This window comes from Mandrillus leucophaeus, unplaced genomic scaffold (genome assembly GCF_000951045.1).
Source record: "Mandrillus leucophaeus isolate KB7577 unplaced genomic scaffold, Mleu.le_1.0 Scaffold165, whole genome shotgun sequence".
Classification (NCBI taxonomy): domain Eukaryota; kingdom Metazoa; phylum Chordata; class Mammalia; order Primates; family Cercopithecidae; genus Mandrillus; species Mandrillus leucophaeus.
This window is the reverse complement of record NW_012101643.1, coordinates 1,885,079-1,904,006: the sequence shown is the minus strand read 5'-3', so window position 1 is coordinate 1,904,006 and position 18,928 is coordinate 1,885,079. Positions and strand designations below refer to the sequence as shown.

General features: G+C 35.5%; 1 protein-coding gene across 1 annotated transcript in view; it reads left to right on the top strand.

The window, feature by feature from the left end:
- RYR2 (ryanodine receptor 2 (cardiac)) overlaps window positions 1–18,928 on the top strand; it is a 620,934-nt gene that overhangs the window by 83,041 nt on the left and 518,965 nt on the right. The window contains 1 exon segment of the mRNA XM_011976391.1: window positions 11,759–11,779. Within this exon segment, the coding sequence (XP_011831781.1) occupies window positions 11,759–11,779 (21 nt within the window).

Here is an 18,928-nt window from a genome sequence, read left to right as displayed (position 1 = left end):
CCCAGCCAGAAGTAGTATTTCTACTCATAGAGTTCCTTTTCACTGGGTGTCCACATTTTCTTATTTTTGTCTCTCATTTTATATAGTGATTATGTGATATGTATTTTATACAGTTTATTTACATTAGAATATGGTTTTTTCAATGTCCGTTCTTTAACCCTGTCTCTTATACACATCTAGATGACTTGCCTGTAAGTATTGCACACTGTCCCTCCAGCAGACTGTTCCTAATTTAATTGCTATCATATGACCTCCGTTCTTACAAAGGAATCTAAAACTGTAATCTTACTTTATTTCTAGCTCTAATTAGTTCTTTATACTATTAGTTATCTATCCAAACTGAACTCAGTCCCTGAATATGCTACACTTTCTTCAGGTATATATTCTCCACATTGTTACCACACCAATTCCTCAACCTAGAATTCTGAGCCTTTCAAAAGTTTACCCCATCCTTCTCTGCAAATGTCCAAGGAGGTGTCTTCCTTAAACCCTTTCATGAAGCGCCCAGCCAGAAGTAGTATTTCTACTCATAGAGTTCCTTTTCACTGGGTGTCCACATTTTCTTATTTTTGTCTCTCATTTTATATAGTGATTATGTGATATGTATTTTATACAGTTTATTTACATTAGAATATGGTTTTTTCAATGTCCGTTCTTTAACCAACACCACATTGTCTTGATTCCTGTAGCTTTATAGTAAGTCTTTTATTTTTTATTTTTTATTTTTTTTTGAGACGGAGTCTTGCTCTGTCACTAGGCTGGAGTGCAGTGGCGCCATCTTAGCTCACTGCAACTAACCTCTGCCTCTCGGATTCAAGCAGTTCTCCTGCCTCAGCCTCCTGAGTAGCTGGGACTACAGGCCCCCACCACCATACCCAGCTAATTTTTGTATTTTTAGTAGAGACGGGGTTTCACCTTGTTGGCCAGGATGGTCTTGATCTCCTGACCTTGTGATCCACCCACCTCGGACTCCCAAAGTGCTGGGATTACAGGTGTGAGCCACCGTGCCCGGCCTATAGTAAGTCTTGAAGTTACGTAATGTCTGTCTCTGACTTTGTTCTTCTCCAATATTGTGATTATTGTGGGTGTTTCGTCTTCCCATATAAATTTTAAAATCAGTTTGTAAAAATCTGCAAAATAAATTGCTGAGATTTTGATTGGGATGTACTGAATTGTTAGAATGTTTAAAAAATTTCTGTATTCCTCTATTTACCCACCAGTTTTTCATAGTGGATAGACCTAACATTTATTTCAGACTTTATTATTATATGAAATTTATTATTCATAATAGATCTAAGCCCGAGAGGTCAAGGCTGAAGTGCTATTATACTCCAGCCTGGGCAAAAGAGAGAGACTCTGCCAAAAAGAAAAAAAGAAAAAAAAGAAATGTACATATCCTGAGGATTTGAACAAATTCAGAAAACATTGAAACAGTGTTACATGAGCTGGAATTTATTTAAGAGTAGTAATCAAGTTGATTTTTTTTCTATTAATTTTAGCTAAGCAAAAGTTCCATCATTATTCATGACTGATGATTTCTTTCCTTATATTTATTCTGATGACTTTTTAATCATACATTTAAATTAATACACATTCCTAGAGGTGTTACTCTAAGCTGAATATTTTCTAACAAAGTCTGTTATTATGTCTAATAACACTGTTTATCACTATATTTTAGAAATGTCTAATATTAAGATTAGTCCCCCTCTTTCTTTTCCCCTCTCCCCCAAATTGTTCTTACTCTTCTTGTCTATCTCCCAAATGAAATTACTTGTGGAATTTAATTTCACTTAGTAATTCTGATAAGTAGCCTCCATGGAAGAGACTTACTATATTCTTTACTTAGCACCCGTCCATCTACTCGAGTTTGTTAACATTAAGGTTTATGCAGCAGCCACTTTTAACATATTCTGTGCTTAGAGAAAGGAGATATTGATAATTTTGAGTTAGTGCATATCCAGGCTGGGTGTGGTGGCTCATACCTGTAATCCCGGTACTTTGCAAGCGTCAGGCTGGCGGATCACTTGAGCCCAGGAGTTCGAGACCAGCCTGGGAAACATGACGAGACTGTCTCTACAAAAATAAAAAAATTAGCCAGGTGTGGTGCAATGTGCCTGTAGTCCCAGCTACCTGGAAGGCTGAGAGGTGGGAAGATTGCTTGAGCCTGGGATGTCAAGGCTGAAGTGAGTGCTACTACTGCTACTATACTCCAGCCTGGTGAAGAGAGACTCTGCCTCAAAAAAAAAAAAAAAAAAAAAAAAAAAACCTGAGGATTTGAACAAATTCAGAAAACATTGAAATAGTAGTACATGAACTTTTCCTATTCTAAAGTAAGAATAATTTAGAAAGTAGTAGATCTTAGTTCTTTATTACCTAGTTTAAATTTGAAAGAAAGCATTTATAGTTACGAATAAAATTTCTAAACCCTTTCCTTGTATTGAGTTGTGTGTGTGTTAGTGTATGAGATTTTTGAGTTTATTGTACTAAGTCGGCTTCATTGTTTGACAGATCTAAAAAAACGAGGAGAGTTTTGCCTGGCTAATACTGCAAAACCATAGTAAAGTTAGGAAATTGGGCTAACGTTTAATTAAGTCAATTACTGGCCTCACTTTTGTGCTTCATTTGCTCATTTAAACTTATGGTAAATTTCTTTCTCAAACTAATGGCAGAAAAGACTTTGTGGTCTCATGCTGTTAAAGTGCATATCACCTACAATATTACAGTATGAAGAGATGCTTTTCCTTTTGTTTATAATTCTCCCACATTAATGTCATGTCTCTCTGTTCTAATTTAGTGCTTTGTATTTTTCATTTTAAAAGTACCTGGTCTGCTCCTGTGAACATTTAGGTAGATACCTCGGTTTGAGGTCCTGTGAATCTGTGATTCTGTTATTTGTAAACATGTATGAAAATGGAAAAGAGGTTGGGCATGGTGGCTCACACCTATAATCCTAGCACTTTGGGAGGCAGGAGGATTACTTAAAGCTGAGAGTTTGAGAGCAGCCTGGGCAACAAAGAGAGACCCCTGTCTCTACCAAAAAAAAAAAAAAAAAAAAAAAAAAAAAAAAAAAACCTAGCTGAACGTGGTGGTGTGCACCTGTAGTCCCAGCTACTCAGGAGGCTGAGGTGGGAGGATTACTAGAGCCTAGGAGTTCCATGCTGCCCTGAGCTGTGAGTGTACCACCCTAGGTAACAAAGCGAGACCCCGTCTCAAAAACAAACACAAACAAACAATCAAAAAGCCAGAGAGACAGAGAAAAATAAAGAAAAATATATACCTATAATAGTAGGTTCTCAATATATATGTTTCTTTCCCTTTCTTCTTTCAAGATGAATTCACTGCTTGTTGAAACATAACTAACTGATCTAAATGCTGATGTTTTAATGAAAAGTATATAATGTGGATTTCATTTAATTCTGTCCTAAATCACAGTTTGGCCACATACGTAACAAATCCCTAGGCACCAAGGATTTTGGGTTTTGTTGGGAAGAAAACATCTAGGCCAGAAACAATGTATTTTTACTTTGTTTTGAATCTTTTATTGTTTGGATCAGACCTTGTTTAAAAAATTTAGAGAAAAAATTTAATAGTTCCGTTTCTGCCAGTAGACTGATATTCCAGCTGTGGGAAAAACGAGAAACAAGCAAAACACCCAAACCGCCTCCAAACCAGAAGTTTTAAAAGGATTAAATTTGAAAGATTTAATCAGAATATATTCAATTTAAAAGGAAATAAGATTGAGGCATTGGAAACTTCTGAGGTAGCTAGGACTTGAAGAGACCTAAATCCCAGCAGTAAGAGAAGTGCACTGAGGTAGGTCTAACTTTTTTTTATACCAGTTTTCCCTTTGGGGCATTTGCTGAGTATTCATTTGGGCAGAGATTAAGGCAGAGGAGCCTGCAAAGTTTATGTAATCTCAGGCCTGACAACATAGGCAGAATTTGAGGGTACAAGATCTTGAAGGAAAAGAGATAGAGATAAGGCTTACACTCTGAAGAGGCTTTCCCCTTGAGTTATTTCTCTGTTGGTTGTGGTGTATTATTATTATTCGTATTATTATTATTATTATTATTATTATTATTAAGACAGGGTTTCCTTGTCCAGGCTGGATTCAAACTCCTGGGCTCAAACAATCGTCCTCTCAAGTAGCTTGGATAACTGGCATGTACCACTATTCCAGATCATTTTTCTGTTATTAACCTTTGGGAAACAAGCTAAGAAGCTTAGCAGAAAGCAGATCAAAAGGTCAGCAGTATAGTCAGATGTGACTATTGATTCTATGAAACAATTCTAATAATGTCTTCTGAGGTCTAATCTTGTGCTGGGGGGCCAAAAATTTGTTTCAGTGGTTGCTAAGGAGTAGGGGTTTTGATAATCATTCCAGGCTCTCAGTTGGAATCCTTGGAAGTTATAATTACTAGGAGAGAGGGCGAACTAAAGGTAGACTGAATCTTGCTAAGTCTGAAACCCAGCCTTCAATCTACTCAGCTCAAATGGAATTGGTGTTATCTGCCCATCATCTAGCTGCCAGCCATAGGTACATCTTTTCTGGAGGAAGAAATAGAATTAGCTTGTATACAGATTTTAACACACAGTATCTGATGTGCAGTTAAAAATGTTATTAGGCATATAAGGAGTCAGGATCAAGAGAAAATCTGACAGTAGAAATAGACCCGTAAGTGATCCAGATATTGGAATTATCAGTCACAGACCTTAAAACAATTGTGGAATCTACAACGAAAAAAATCAAATGGAAAATCAAATACTGAAAACCACAATAAGTGAAGTAAGAACTCAGAAGACTAGTTTAACAGCAGCTGGGACATAGTTGAAGAAAGGATTCATGAACTGAAAAATAGATTAGTTGAAAATATCCAGACTGACTTATGTGGAGAAAAGAATATTAAGAATAAAGGGAAAAAAATAATAAAAGATGCATTAACTCTAGTAATAAAATCTAACATACAAGTAACTGGATTCCCAAACTGTGATGGATTTGGAGCTATAATAGTGAGATTCAAGATTACTGTCAATCCTAAGAAAGATTAATACTTATAAAACCACACTGTGGTGTACCATAGTAGAAGCGTTGAAAACTAGCAAAATAAAAAAATCTTAAAAGTAGCTAGAGGAGGGAACAAAGTTAAAAAGCCATAATAAGACTGATATATGAGGATACGTTAGAAAAATCTGAATCAGAAGACAAAGGCATCTTTAGTGTGAGGAAAAATAATCACTAACTCTGTATTATAGCCAGATAAAGATGTCCTTCAAAAGTGAAAGTGAAGTAAAGACATCTCCAGACAAATAAAAATTGAGATAATTTAGATGTAGGAGATGGGCTTCTTCAGGCAGAAAGGAAATGATACCAGAGTGAAAACAGGAAATGCAGAAGGGAAAGAAGACTAAGGAAATATGTGGTCAAATGTAAATTAATGCTAACTATACAAAATAATCGTATTAATGCCTTGTGAGGTTTAAAATATATGTGCAATTAAAATGCACAATGATAACGCAAAAGATGGGAGAGGATGAAATTGTCAAACATGTTCAAAGATCCTTTTTCTGGAACAAGGTGAAGTTACTAATTTATGTTTATAATGAAAGAGTTAATCACAATGGAAGATTATTAAATGTCATGGATGAACATGCAACCTCTAGGGTACTAACCGAAAGAATAAGAAAGAATAACCAACAACTTTCCAGAAGGAAAAATGCAATATCAAAATATTTGATTAGTGTAAAGGCAGGAAGAAAGGAGGGAAAAGAAATAAGAACATATGGGCTGAATCTGTTCTTAAATTAGATTATGGTGATGGTTCACAACTGCGTAACTATACCAAAAAGCCTTGAAATTGTGTACTTAAATAAATGAACTTTATGATATATGAATTATATTTCCATAAAGCTACATAAAGAGAACACAAGACCAATATAATACAGGTAATATGATAAATATAACTATATAATAAATATAAACTCGTATTTTAAGAATAAATGTAAATTAACTAAATACTTCAATCAAAATTCATAGATTGTCAGATTTTATTAACTGCAATTGTATGTTGCTTACCGGAGATACACTTTAAGACTATCTTACAGAAAGAGTAAAAGCTATAGGATGGTAAAGTTGTATATATGGTAAAGTTGAATCTAAAGAAAGCTGGTATAACTATATTAATATCTGAGAAAGGGCTGGGCGTGGTGGCTCATGCCTGTAATCCCAGCACTTTGGGAGGTGAGTGGATCCCTTGAGGTCAGGAGTTCAAGACTAGCCTGGCCAACATGGGGAAACTCCGTCTCTACTAAAAATACAAAAAATTAGCCAGACATGGTGGCGTGTGCCTGCAGTCCCAGCTACTCAGGAGGCTGAGGCAGGAGAATAGCTTCAACCCAGGAGGCAGAGGTTGCGGTGAGCCAAGATCGCACCACTGTACTCCAGCCTAGGTGACAAAAGTAAGAATCCATCTAAAAAATAAAAAATAAAATAAAAATAAAAAAAACCTGATATCTGAGAAAGAATTTAGGGCAGAAAGTATTGCAAGAAATCAAGATGGACATTTCCCTATGATAAAAAAGTCAGGTTATAAGAAAAATAATTCTGAATTTACATGAATCTAATGATATAGCTTTCAAACTTAAAAAACAAAAATTGACAAAATTATCAGGAGAAATCAATCAACATTGAATATATAAGACCACGCTTCTCACAGTATAACAATAATCAGGCAAATAAATCAATGAGGATGCAGAAATCTGAACAGCATGATTAATTAACATACATATTGACATTTATAGAACACTGCACCATATGCTGAGAAAGTACACGTTTGTTTCAAGTGCAGATGGAACATTTACCAAAATTGATTATGGAGGAAGTATAAGCAAATTTCAGAGGTTTGAAATAAGAGTGTATTCCTTTCTTATCATATAATTAAGAAATAAGTAACAAAAGGAATTGCAAATCTATAAGTCTAGGAATCAACAAGTTAATCACAATGGCAAATGATGAGATATTTTTAATTGGATAAAGTGGAAAACATGAGACATAGCTAAAACTGTGGATACAGTTAAAACTGAGTAGAGGGAATTTTTTGGCCCTAAATACATAAGAAGAACTGAATAATCAATTATCTAAATATCTCAAGAAGACCACAAAGAGAAATATTAAACCTGAAAAATGTAGAAAGAAGAAATAATAAAGACCAGAATTTATGAAATAGAAGAAATAATAAGGAGCAGAATTTATGAAGTAGAAAGAAACATAAATCATCCAAGCTAATAGCTGGTTTTTTGAAACGACTAATAAGATTGATGAGCCCTTGGAAAGACTGAATACAAAAAAGAGAGAATATAAAATTAACAATATTAGGAATGAAAATAGGAAATCACTGGAGAACCTCTAAACAATGAAAAGATAATAAGAGAATACTGTGAATAGCTTTACTCCAAAGAGATTAAAACTTTCTAGAAACAATATAGTGTTAGCAAAATACAGTTTACCAACCCTAACACTAGAAGTGGGAAATTACATTTATTAAATAAAATGAATTGATCATTAAAGCCTTCTCAAAAAGAAGTCCAGGCCCAGATGGCCTCACTGGTTAATTCCACCAAACATATAAGGAAAGAATAATACCAATCTTAAACTCTTTCATAATACTTCCCAGCCGATGTTATGAGGTCAACATAACCCTGATCCTAAACTATGACAAAGACCTTGCAAAAAAAAATAATAATAAAGGTATAGACTAATATGCATCAGGGACCATAGGTGTAGAAATCCTCCATGAAATGTTAGCAAATCCATCCCATTGACAGATCAACTCAATAGCCTATTACAACCAAGTTGGGATTCAAAACCAATTACTGTCATTTACCTTATTAAGAGAAAAAAAGAAAAATGTATTTATTTTAACAGATACTATAAAAACATTTTTAAATATTAAATGCCTATTCATTGCAATATTAGTAAGTTGGCATGTAAGAAAAGTTACTTAAACTGATAGAAATTATCAAATGCAAAACTGGTGAAATCTTGAATTCTTTGAAGGCCATGTTGAATAAAGTTGGGAAAACTGAGCTTAGCAAAGTCACAGCTCATTATAAATAATTCCGTTATATTTTTTATTCTAGTAAAAAGCAATTACAAAATAAAAATAAGTGATTTCACTTATATTAGTATAATAAAACAACACACACCTAGGAATAACTCTAATGAAAGATGTGCAAACCTTTACACACAAAATTGAAAAACATTTTGAGAAAAATAAAGATGACCTTAAAAAAGGGGTAAATATACCCTGTTCATATATTGGGAGGCTCAGTATTACAAAGATGACAGTTCTCTTCCAATTGGTTGGGTAGATCAATGTAATCGCAATCAGAATCCCAGCAGGTTTTCTTGTGTGCGTGAAAGTTGAAAAAGCCAGTTCTCAATGAAGAAGAGCAAGATTATCAAATACAACTTTGAAGAAAAGAACAAGGTTAGAGTCTTTGACTCCTGGATATCAAGACTTATTTTAATGTTGCAATAAGACTGTTGGGTATTAGGACAGAGACAGAAAAATAGACCAGGGTAGAGTTCATCAGTAGATCCACACATTTGTCTCTGAACACATTAGTAAGTGATGACGCAGTGCTAATGGGGAAAAGATGTATTTTTTGATAAATGGTCATTTGGATAGATACATGAGGGTGGGTGAGGAGACGACTCTTAACTCCCTCCCTACCATCTTACATAAAAAGTCAATACCAGGTGTGTTGCAACTTTCAGGGGAAAGGCATAATAATGAACTTTCTAGAAAATTTAGTAGCTTTAGTAGCTTTGTGTCATTTTATTTTGTTGTTGAAGATTTGCGTGTAATACCTTTATATGTCATTTGTTTTCTAGTATGTAAAATGCAGATGATAAGATTACATGTAAAATGTATGGCTCAAAGCCTGCCACACGGTAACTGCTTTAACTCAACAGAATTATCCATCTTAAACAGCAGAATAAAGTTAATCAATTCGAAAGAAGCAACCAAACTTTTTTAAAAAAAAGTTTATAGAAGAGCTCATGTTTATGTGCCCTAAATTTGTAATTAAAATATGAATGCACATGATGGGTGGATCACTTGAGGTCAGGAGTTCGAGGTCAGCCTGGCCAACATGGTGAAACCCCATCTCTACTAAAAATACACAAATTAGCCAGGTGTGGTGGCGGGCACCTATAATCCCAGCTACCCAGGAAACTGAGACAGGAGAATTGCTTGAACCCAGGAGGCGGAGGTTGCAGTGAGCCAAGATCCCACCACTGCATTCCAGCCTGGGTGACAGAGTGCAACTCCGTCTCAAGAAAAAAAAAAAAAAAAAAAAGAATGCAAAAATAGAGATGTTGTTTGGATTATCTGCCTTTCGTATAGTGATATAATTTAAAAATAATTATTTTGTGTTAGATGCTTATGTCCTCTCTGCTAAATCAAGTTGGTGTTTAAATAACTATTGTTTCTTTTAAGGGGAATTTTGTTTTTATTTTGAAATTTTGAAATGAAATTGCTCCTTTTATTTGTGTTAATATGATAAGACATTTAATGTAATTTCCTGCAGATATTAAAATAGTCATTTTCTTTAATAAAATCCATATATATATTTTTAATATTCCACATACTTGGATAAGTTATTGGAGAAAATGTTCCTCTCTCTTATATGTTTTATGGATTTGTAACTGCTTAAATTCTAAAATTGGTTAAGTTTACTGTGAATTTTATATTTCCTTTTCTTGATTAGCTCCATTTGAATCATTCTTTTCACCATTTGCAGGAATTTAAATGATTCCTGTTAACAAGAACAAGAGACGTGTCATGAAATCGTTCTGCATTGCTTATGCATAATTACAGTTTTATTGTATGTTAGTCTTTTAACCCTGTGGACCATTTGTCTTGTCTTGTGTGTCTAGCTGATAATTCATTCCCAGCAATGCTGTTGCTAAGCTTTTCTTTGGGTATTTGGATATTCTGTTTGTTACATTATTGCTCCTAATTCTTGCTCCTTGAAGAACTGTGTCTTTTGTAATATAGAACATTAAAGAACTCCTGTTACTATCATTAGTAACTATGACTCTTGATTATAAATTCTTTCTTCTGGAAAAATCCCATAACTTTATCTTTGCACTGACGGGAGTGTGTGTGTGGGGGGGTGTGTGTGTGTATGTATGTATGTGTGAATGACTGACATGCGGAAGTGAACCTGATGATGGCAAAATACAATGTTTTTGATAATCATTGATAGCACTAAAAATATGGCATATTGTGTTTTCCTGATAAATGTGAAAAGGAAGTCATTTAATTTTTTTAGATTTTTTGAGGGGAGAGAATAAATATAAAAATTTGCCCTTTTAGAGGTAGAAAAGTGCACAAAACAATTGCACTATGCTGGACATGCCTCTTTTGCTTCCCTTTGCCCCAGGATCTAAAGAAATGGATTCATCACTCCAGTAAGTTAATGTGTGAGAGGAAATCTTCAACTTGCTATAACAACAAAATATCTTGAAAAATGTATAGTGAAAATCAGGCCTTTCTGTTCAGTCAAGTGTTTTTCTTAAATAACAACAGTGTGTTTGTAAAATGCAAAGGAGGAAGTAAGTTTAGAACAGGTTTTTCTGAAGACTAAGTAAATTACAAAATAAGCCAAAATGCTGTGTTAAAAGTAAACTATTGAATTTCATTAGGGCTTCATAGAATTCTACCTGTATATTTAAGTTGATTTTTTAAATACCACTTCATAACGTTTTTAAAAGAATCACTCTGTATGATGCTTTTTATGCACATTGCTTCCCAAAAGCTTGTTTACCAAGGCATTGGAGATTCCTAGCTGATAGCCCAAGATTTCTGCCTAAGTAGCATTAGCTTCTTACCTAATTAATGAGTTTTCTAAGAAAAAAAAAATTACAAAGAAACTTTCATACATGAAGGATGTGAAGCAAACCACAGTTCCCACAGGACATTCTATAGATGGGAGGTGAATTAAGGAAACTTACCTTTGAGACTGAGTATGTCCCTCAATGTTGAAATTTTTTATTCTGATTTATTTGCAAGGAATCCTAGGGTGTTGTAGAAGATAGTCTTGGTTGACAAATGACTTTTTTGTTTGTTCTATTTACAATGTGGGTATGATTATAGTCACTTAAATTTTAAAGAGCCACATAATGATTAAGAGACTAAGATTCATTTATAAATACAATTTTAAAAAATAATTTGATTCCCGTATAACTTCAGAACTATTTGTTAAGGCATGCCTTTATATTATGAAATTGTATGAAATGCTAGAAAGATTAGAGTAAGAGAAATTTTACTTTAAGTGTCACGAGAGAAATTGCAGTTAGACACTATATCTCTAAATTGGTCTTTTTAATTAAATCAGTTTTTATAATTAGGGGAGAGTCGTAGTTCTTAAATCAGAAGGCCTATTACATTTGAGAATTGGAAATGTTCATGTTCGCTTTTAAATATATTGGATTTTCATTATTTCATGTACCTGATGCATTTCCAGCCTAATGTCTTTTAGAGTTCTGATTGCTAAATTAACTTAGTTCTTTTTGTTTGGTGAGATTAAATGTTGTTAATTAAAAACTTGAATACAATTTTTTATGCTTTAGAATTGGAAAGAGATTGTGGTGCAAGGACCAAATTGATATCAATTCATTTAAATGATAGTCATTGAAACATTGCTAGGTATTTGTTTGTTTGTTATTTATTTTGGCTTTTTCTTTCCACAGCAAGTTGATGTGGAAAAATGGGTATGTGTTTCCATGTATTTGCAAAGAAATTGTGATCTAAAAGTGCATGCTTGCTATTGCCTCTAATCTTTTATTTTGCTTCCTAGTGGTGGCTTGTACTATTAGTATTCAAACTAACTGCTTTGTTGTAATGAACATGTGTTTCACAGGTCTCTAAAGAGAACCTTATGTTTCTGGTTTTGCTTCATCTGAAATGAGGCATATTAAAGTACTTTCCATCCCTAGAACCATATAGTTTTTATATAGTTTGTTTTGTAATTATTATGTGCTCTGGCCAACCGAAAGGTGTTTATTATTCATACTGTGTATCTTTTGCAAACAAACTTGACTGTTTAATCTCAAAATTCCACTGCTTGGTCCTTATATTTTTGTATGTACTATAGAAGAAGACAATTATATATATAGTCATAGAACCTTTTTTGGGGGGGGTATAGATGGAGTCTCACTATGTTGCCCAGGCTGGTCTTGAACTCCTGGACTCAAGTGATCCTTCTGCCTCAGCCTCCCAAAGTGCTGGGATTACACACAGGAGCCACTGTGCCAGGCCCTGTATAATCTTAAGCAGTGAAGGTGAATGACCATGTAGAAAAAGGCAGTTACAGGATTCTGGAGGCTAATTCTTAGAGCCCACATTGTCACAAGTTGTGCAAAAAGTTATGTTGCTTCTTTTGGTCTCGGTTTCCTTATCTGTTAGTAAAAAATAAAGGAGAGAGGAAATACACCAAGGTACCTTCCAATATTTAACACACCACGATTCTGAATGGAAATCCAAGTCTCCTCAAGACTGATATTCCTACTCCACTTTTTCCCAAGAGTACAAAACAGTGAGGCTTTTCAGTGTTGAAATGTTTTGTTTTCATTTGCTCTGCGACTTATGTGAAGAATCTTTTAAGATTGACTTAACTGATGGCTTTATTTTATCTTCATTATTTTTCTCGACCTAGGATCCTACATTTTGAGAATTTTGCTATCTTTCCAGTGCCCTTTCAGTAGTGTTTTCCAACAATTTCATGTTCATTTGTCTTAAAACATTTTTTTTGCCCTTTAAAGACAAGGAAACTTGTTTTTTAATTTACCACTTCTAATGACCTTTGAAAACTACGACTTCTATGTTATATTGCTGAGAATAATTTGAAGTCTTCATCTCTCTCTTTGTAACCGAACTACTACTACTTTTGACCAACTATTTGTTTTTGACATTTCCTACCCTCTTTGGCTATAGTTAAAACGCTGATCCAAGCTTCACATTTTTCTTGTCTTGGTAAGGGAAGCCTGCTTCCTTCTCAGAACACACATGACACCTCTGTGTCCTGCACTTCCCTAATATCAGCATCCTACAACATGACTCTCTGCCTTTTCCCATCCTTGCATCCCTTCACTTCCATTACACTATTTCTGTGCCGTATCTGGATTGGTATTGACCAACCACTCAAGCTGCTTTTACTTATTTTGTAAATAGCATTTGCCAGTAAATAAAATCACCTTTTCACCGTTGTCTAAAAGTCTTCCCCTCCGTTCCTCTGCGGATTTGGTTACTCTTGATCTGCCCGTGTTATTTCTTTTTCCTTCTTATTCCTGTAATAATTTATTTATTTTATTTGTATTAAGTTTATTTGTAAATCATTACAGCAGAGATTGCCTTCCAGTTCTGAGGAACTGTCTGAGATATTTTCTGCGCTGACAACCTTGAGGCTTAGTTTGCCAGTGGCTGGCTTAATAATCTTATGTAGCCTCTTCATTGACCGTAATCTCTTTGTCTATAGGACTAGAATCTGCTTTACTCCTTTTTTTCTTAAATATGACTATTATGTCAATGCTAAACATATTGATGCCAAAATATATGTTCATTTAGAAGTCATATGATGAAGAGATTCTGCTGGGTTTTAGAACGCTGATGAGCATTCTGTGTAAATGTTGCAGCAAATTTCAGACTGGAGCTCTTTTTTTCTTTGAAGACCTGTCCAGTTCATATCTTTTGCTTTGGCCATTAGAAGCTTGAAATTCTGCTGTTACAGATACACCTTGAAGGCCAACAGAAAATAATTTAACCCTCTACCCACTTAACCAAGGACTGTTGAGACTGCTCTGTGAGGCTGATACTCCTCCGCCCCTTGGCTTAAATTAGAACCGGTCCCATGACCTTTCTCGTATTCCGAGAGTGAAATACCCCACAGACATTTCAAGTCATACAGATCTCATTTCAGTAATTAAAATGCCCAAACCTGTATAATAGGCGAACTCGAAGCTAATTCAATTAACTTGTCTGGGGTAGAGCTGGAGGGAGGGATATCTGGGAAGCTGTTTCTTGCTTGTTCTGCCGGGTTCCTCACACCCTACTTGGTACCCAGAGAGTCTGCCACTCTCAGGTGCTGTGGGAAGGAGACAGAAGAGAAAGCTTGGCAGGAAAGGTCTGCTTTGATCATAGTGTCATGCACTGGGCTTGCCTGGTTTCTAATGCTGACTTTCTCTCTGGGTACTTGGCACTGGTCTTTTGGAGAGCTTCCATCCCCAGAAATCTCTGACTTGAGGTGTTCTTGCTGCAGACAAATGCGTCTCCACTAGCTGGCCAGTGGCAATTCCTTCCTCTTCCTGATAGTTCTTGGTGGCCTCTGAGACAATCCCAAGCTGGATCTATCTAGTACGACCCCCATTTGCCTGTTGGCAGTGTGGTCACTTCCCGATTGCAGCCCTATAGGGCTATACCCAGCCTTTTGCCTCACAGTCTCCAGGAACAGTCAGACACCAGTCTATGGTGTCCCATATCCCAGGGACATCTGGTATCCCTGAAGCCACCCTTGCTAGGCTTGAAGTGAGGGCAAGCTTGGGAGGCAGGCAGGATTCTAGGTCCACCTGCACTTCTCTCCAAGAAACTGTCTCTTTGCTGTCTGGCCTCTAATAACACACTGGAGGTGGGCAGTCAGCTAAAGGCAGCCAGTGGATTTGCAGCCACCCTCTTTGGCATCTCTGCTTAGATGGCATAACAATATGTTTTAGAACATGATAGTACAGGTGGTCCTCCACTTGGGGCGAGGTTATATCCTGAAAAGCTCTTCAGAAGTTGAAAATATCATAAGTGAAAAATGCATGTAATACACCTAACCTACAGAACATTATAGCTTAGCTTAGCCTCCCTTAAACATGCTCAGAACACTTACATTAGCTTACAGTGGGACGACATCATCTAACACAAAGCCTATTTTATTAAAATGATGAATATCTCATGTAATTTGTTGACTACTATACTGAAAGTCAAAAACAGTGGTTTATGGGTACTCAAAGTACAGTTTCTGCTGAATGCAAATCACTTTCATGCTATCGTACAGTTGAAAAATCATAAATAGAACCATTTTAAGTCAGGGACCTTCTTGTAAATCCCCTTCGGAGACTGGTCATTGTTTTGTTTTGGGACAGATGTGCAGTTTTAACTTCTGTTATATTTGCTTGTCCAGGGTGCATTTGCCACTGCCAGATTAAGACCTTTGGGAGCCTTACAGAACTAAGGCTAAGCTAAGCTGTGATGTTCTGTAGGTTAGGTGTATTACACGCCTTTTGGAATATATATGGAAATTTAAATGGCTTCTGTATAAATCTCCTGATAATATTATTCTGGATAGTTACATCAAAGGTCCATCAATCACCTTCTCTTTCTTTCTCTTTTTCTCCCTCCCTCTCTCCATCCCCTTTTCCCTAATTCCCTTCCTGCCTTCATCTCCTTCCTTCTCTCCCTCATCACTGTCTCTTTGAGCAGCTGTGCATCTGTTTAATCATAAGCCCACTGAGTTATCAAATGCTGCTCTTTACCCTTTAAAAGAGAATAAAACTTCGGAGTACTGGATAAGAAAGTAACTAATGGTCATTTCCATCTATTCCACTCCTAGCCCTTTTCTAACCTATAGCAATGGTTTCCAGTGTGGAGGCCTAGGATTCAGGTCATGAGTGGGGTGAAGACAGCAAAAGGATGGAACAGACTGTGAGATCGTTGTCTATGAAGCATTGTCTATAGACTGAGTGCTGTCTTATACATGTAGTTTCTCTTAAAAAATATGATGATGCTGTTGTGATTGTTAAAATCTATAATCATGTCAAATGTTTCTAACCAGAGAGTTGTTTAAAAATGCATTTCAACACACGATGGCTATTATGGGAGAACCTGCAAAATGCCTTCATCCTGTCAAGGTTCATTCATGTTTGAAATTGTTTTTAAAAATATATGGAGTCTTCTGTATTCTGATATGGGCAATTTTTTGTGTGTAGGTGATGATCTGAATAGAGGGAAAGCTCTATATGTCTTCAGGTCATTATTATCCATTTGCCCTCTGTAGAAATCAATGTGTTGCTTTTGATTTAGAGAAATTCTCTATTGAGACAAGCTGGGAAATGAAGAAAGCCCTAGATACCTCTTCTATTTCATGTTTTAGGCATTTATGCAGCTCTTTGCTTTATAAACGTGTCACAGAGATGAAGTGTGAGAACTTATAGTAGCTTATCGGAATCATTTATTTTTCTTTACCCTTCTGAAGAAGAACTACATAATTATATGTACATATATATGTCAAATTTATTATACTGGAAAGAAAAGACTTTCCATTTAACTACTGTCTGTACAGAGCTGTTGATAGGCTGAAAAAAACTGTTGCTGCAAATCTGCCAAAGAACAGAATGAATTCTTTTTAAACATATCTGCATCTCACATAACTAGATTCCAGTGATGGTCATTAATAGGAGTGATACAAGGGCATTTCAGTGGAATGTGTTATTATGTGTGTAACTGCTCATTCATGGGCTGATAGACAAGCCTCTTTCAGATGATTTCTGTATCTGTAATCAACATGTCTGTCTTTTCAGAGCATCTTGGACATTTTTAGCAGGGGAATCCTAGAAAGTGAAACATTTCCATAGGATTTATATAGATTTTTTTAAGACAGGGTCTTGCTCTATCACCCAGGCTGGAGTGTGACTCAAGTGATACTCCCACCTCAGCCTCCTGAGTAGCTGGGACTACAGGCATGTGCCACCATGCCTGGCTAACTTTTTGATTTTTTGTAGAGACAGTGTCTCACTATGGTGCCCAAGCTGGTCTTGAACTCCTGGGCTCAAGCAGATACTCCTGCCCTGGCCTCCCCAAGTGCTGGGATTACAGGCATGAGCCACTGCACCCAGCCAGGTATTTTCATCTTAAGAGCAATAGTTGAAGCTTTTCAATCTCAAATGCTATTAGATAGTATATGTTGATGTATGTTTGAAACTCAGAATTGTTATTGTTAATTTTTTTCTCCTAAAAATTGTTGGGACTATCATTAATTAATTATTGCTACCTAGAAATCCTAGTCTTTGATGGTGAAATATCCTTGTTTTCTCAACATAATGAAATTTACCTGATCTTTCCTCACGAAGGAGAGGTTACCAGTTGGAGAATTATGGAGAATCCTAGCATCTTGATATGTGGAGAGGAAAAGATGGCAAAAAGGCTTAAATTTGATGCATATTTTGTGTGCAGAGTAGGGCATTTTGCCTTCTTAATGGAAACTTCATGCTAGAATGACTTCTGAGGCTATTCTGAAATTGTTGCATTTGATAATCCTTTTTAATGGCAAGCCCCCAAATGTTTGGTGCTTTGTCACTAAATCCTTATCTATATAATTTTTGAGGAGACACTTCAATAACAGTTTTTTTTTTTAAAGTTCTAAGGTAGGTTTTTAGAAGTGTGACTTTTTAAAAATCAGATTTTAGTTCATGAAACTGAAATACCAGTTTTAAAAAACCAAGGTTGAACTGAAAGGCATCATTATGATAGAGGAGCTCTTCTACATCACCTGAATTATTGTTTCCTTCTTTGCACCAAGAGCAGATTAAATATGCATTCTCTTGATATCCAGTACTTGTTAGCAATTTTCAGAGTAAAGTATTGCCGTTTGATTTGTTTTTTCTATTCATAATCATTTGCGTTTGCTAGGAAAGTGCCTTAGCTTATGCTTATAGACAAAAGATGATTCTGCTTCTTTTTGTCATCCATTTGACACCCAGGGCCATCTATGTGTTAAAATGTAGCAATAGCAATTTCTCTCCTTGACTTCCATGTTAATGTAGCATGTGCCCTCAGGTTTTGCTTGTATTTGGAGCTCCCTCTGACCTGTCAATTCTGGATTAATCTAAACCTAGGACACTGAGTTACTGACACCTGCAGTTTTAGCCTAAAGAACTAAAATTTCCACCTTTGTGTTTCTGTGCAAATTAATCATCCAAAAAAATCTAAGACAGAAAGCTGGTTGGAATCCATGACTATCACTGCCCATATAGTCATCCCTTACTTACAAGAAACACATAAAGATAAATATTGAAGAAAGCAGCCTCTTTGGGTGTGGAGAATGTGGTTTTGTGCTTACAGTAAGTTAGCAAATAAGTTACAAAAAATTGTAATATTTACAAATATCTATATTGGAAAACTTTTCCTTGCTGTTTTTCTTACAACTAGTGTCTCTATGATATCTTTTCTCCGTAGGACTTAGACATCAACCTGACAACTAAATTCAGCCCTAAGTTTGGAAATATATCATTGTTTTCTTTTTCGTACTCTTTCATCTGTGTAACTATCCTAGGAATAAGAAGTCAAAGAAACTTTAGAGGTCTAAAGAAAAATGAAGTTATTTGTAGATTTGCATGCACACACACATAATACACATTATGTTTTGTAGAAGAAAAAAAGAGCTATTATATAATTTATGAAAGGAGACTGTGTCATTTTAAGAGAAATAGAAATGCTTTTGTGATTTTTCTTTGAAATTCACCTTTCAAAATATTCAGTGTCTAAGAAATTGCTTACCGTTATTTTGCATGAAATGAGAGCCACTCATTGCAGCGTATTAGTTTACGATCTCCCTTACCTGTTTTAATCTACTGTTTTTATTAAAATGAGTTGGATTGCTGTTTGCTTTTATCACTGCATTTTTATGAAAAAGATGAAAGTTGGTTTTTTAAAAAGCATTTTCAGATGATCAGTTTTTAAGATAATATCATTTTTGGTGCTTAAATAGATTGTAAATGGAATCACTCATTAAAGTAGAGCAGCATGTTTTCACAGAAAAAGGAGGAAACTAATGTAAAAACTTTTTAAAAGAATTTTGCTCGCTACAGCTTTTCTCTAGCATGTAG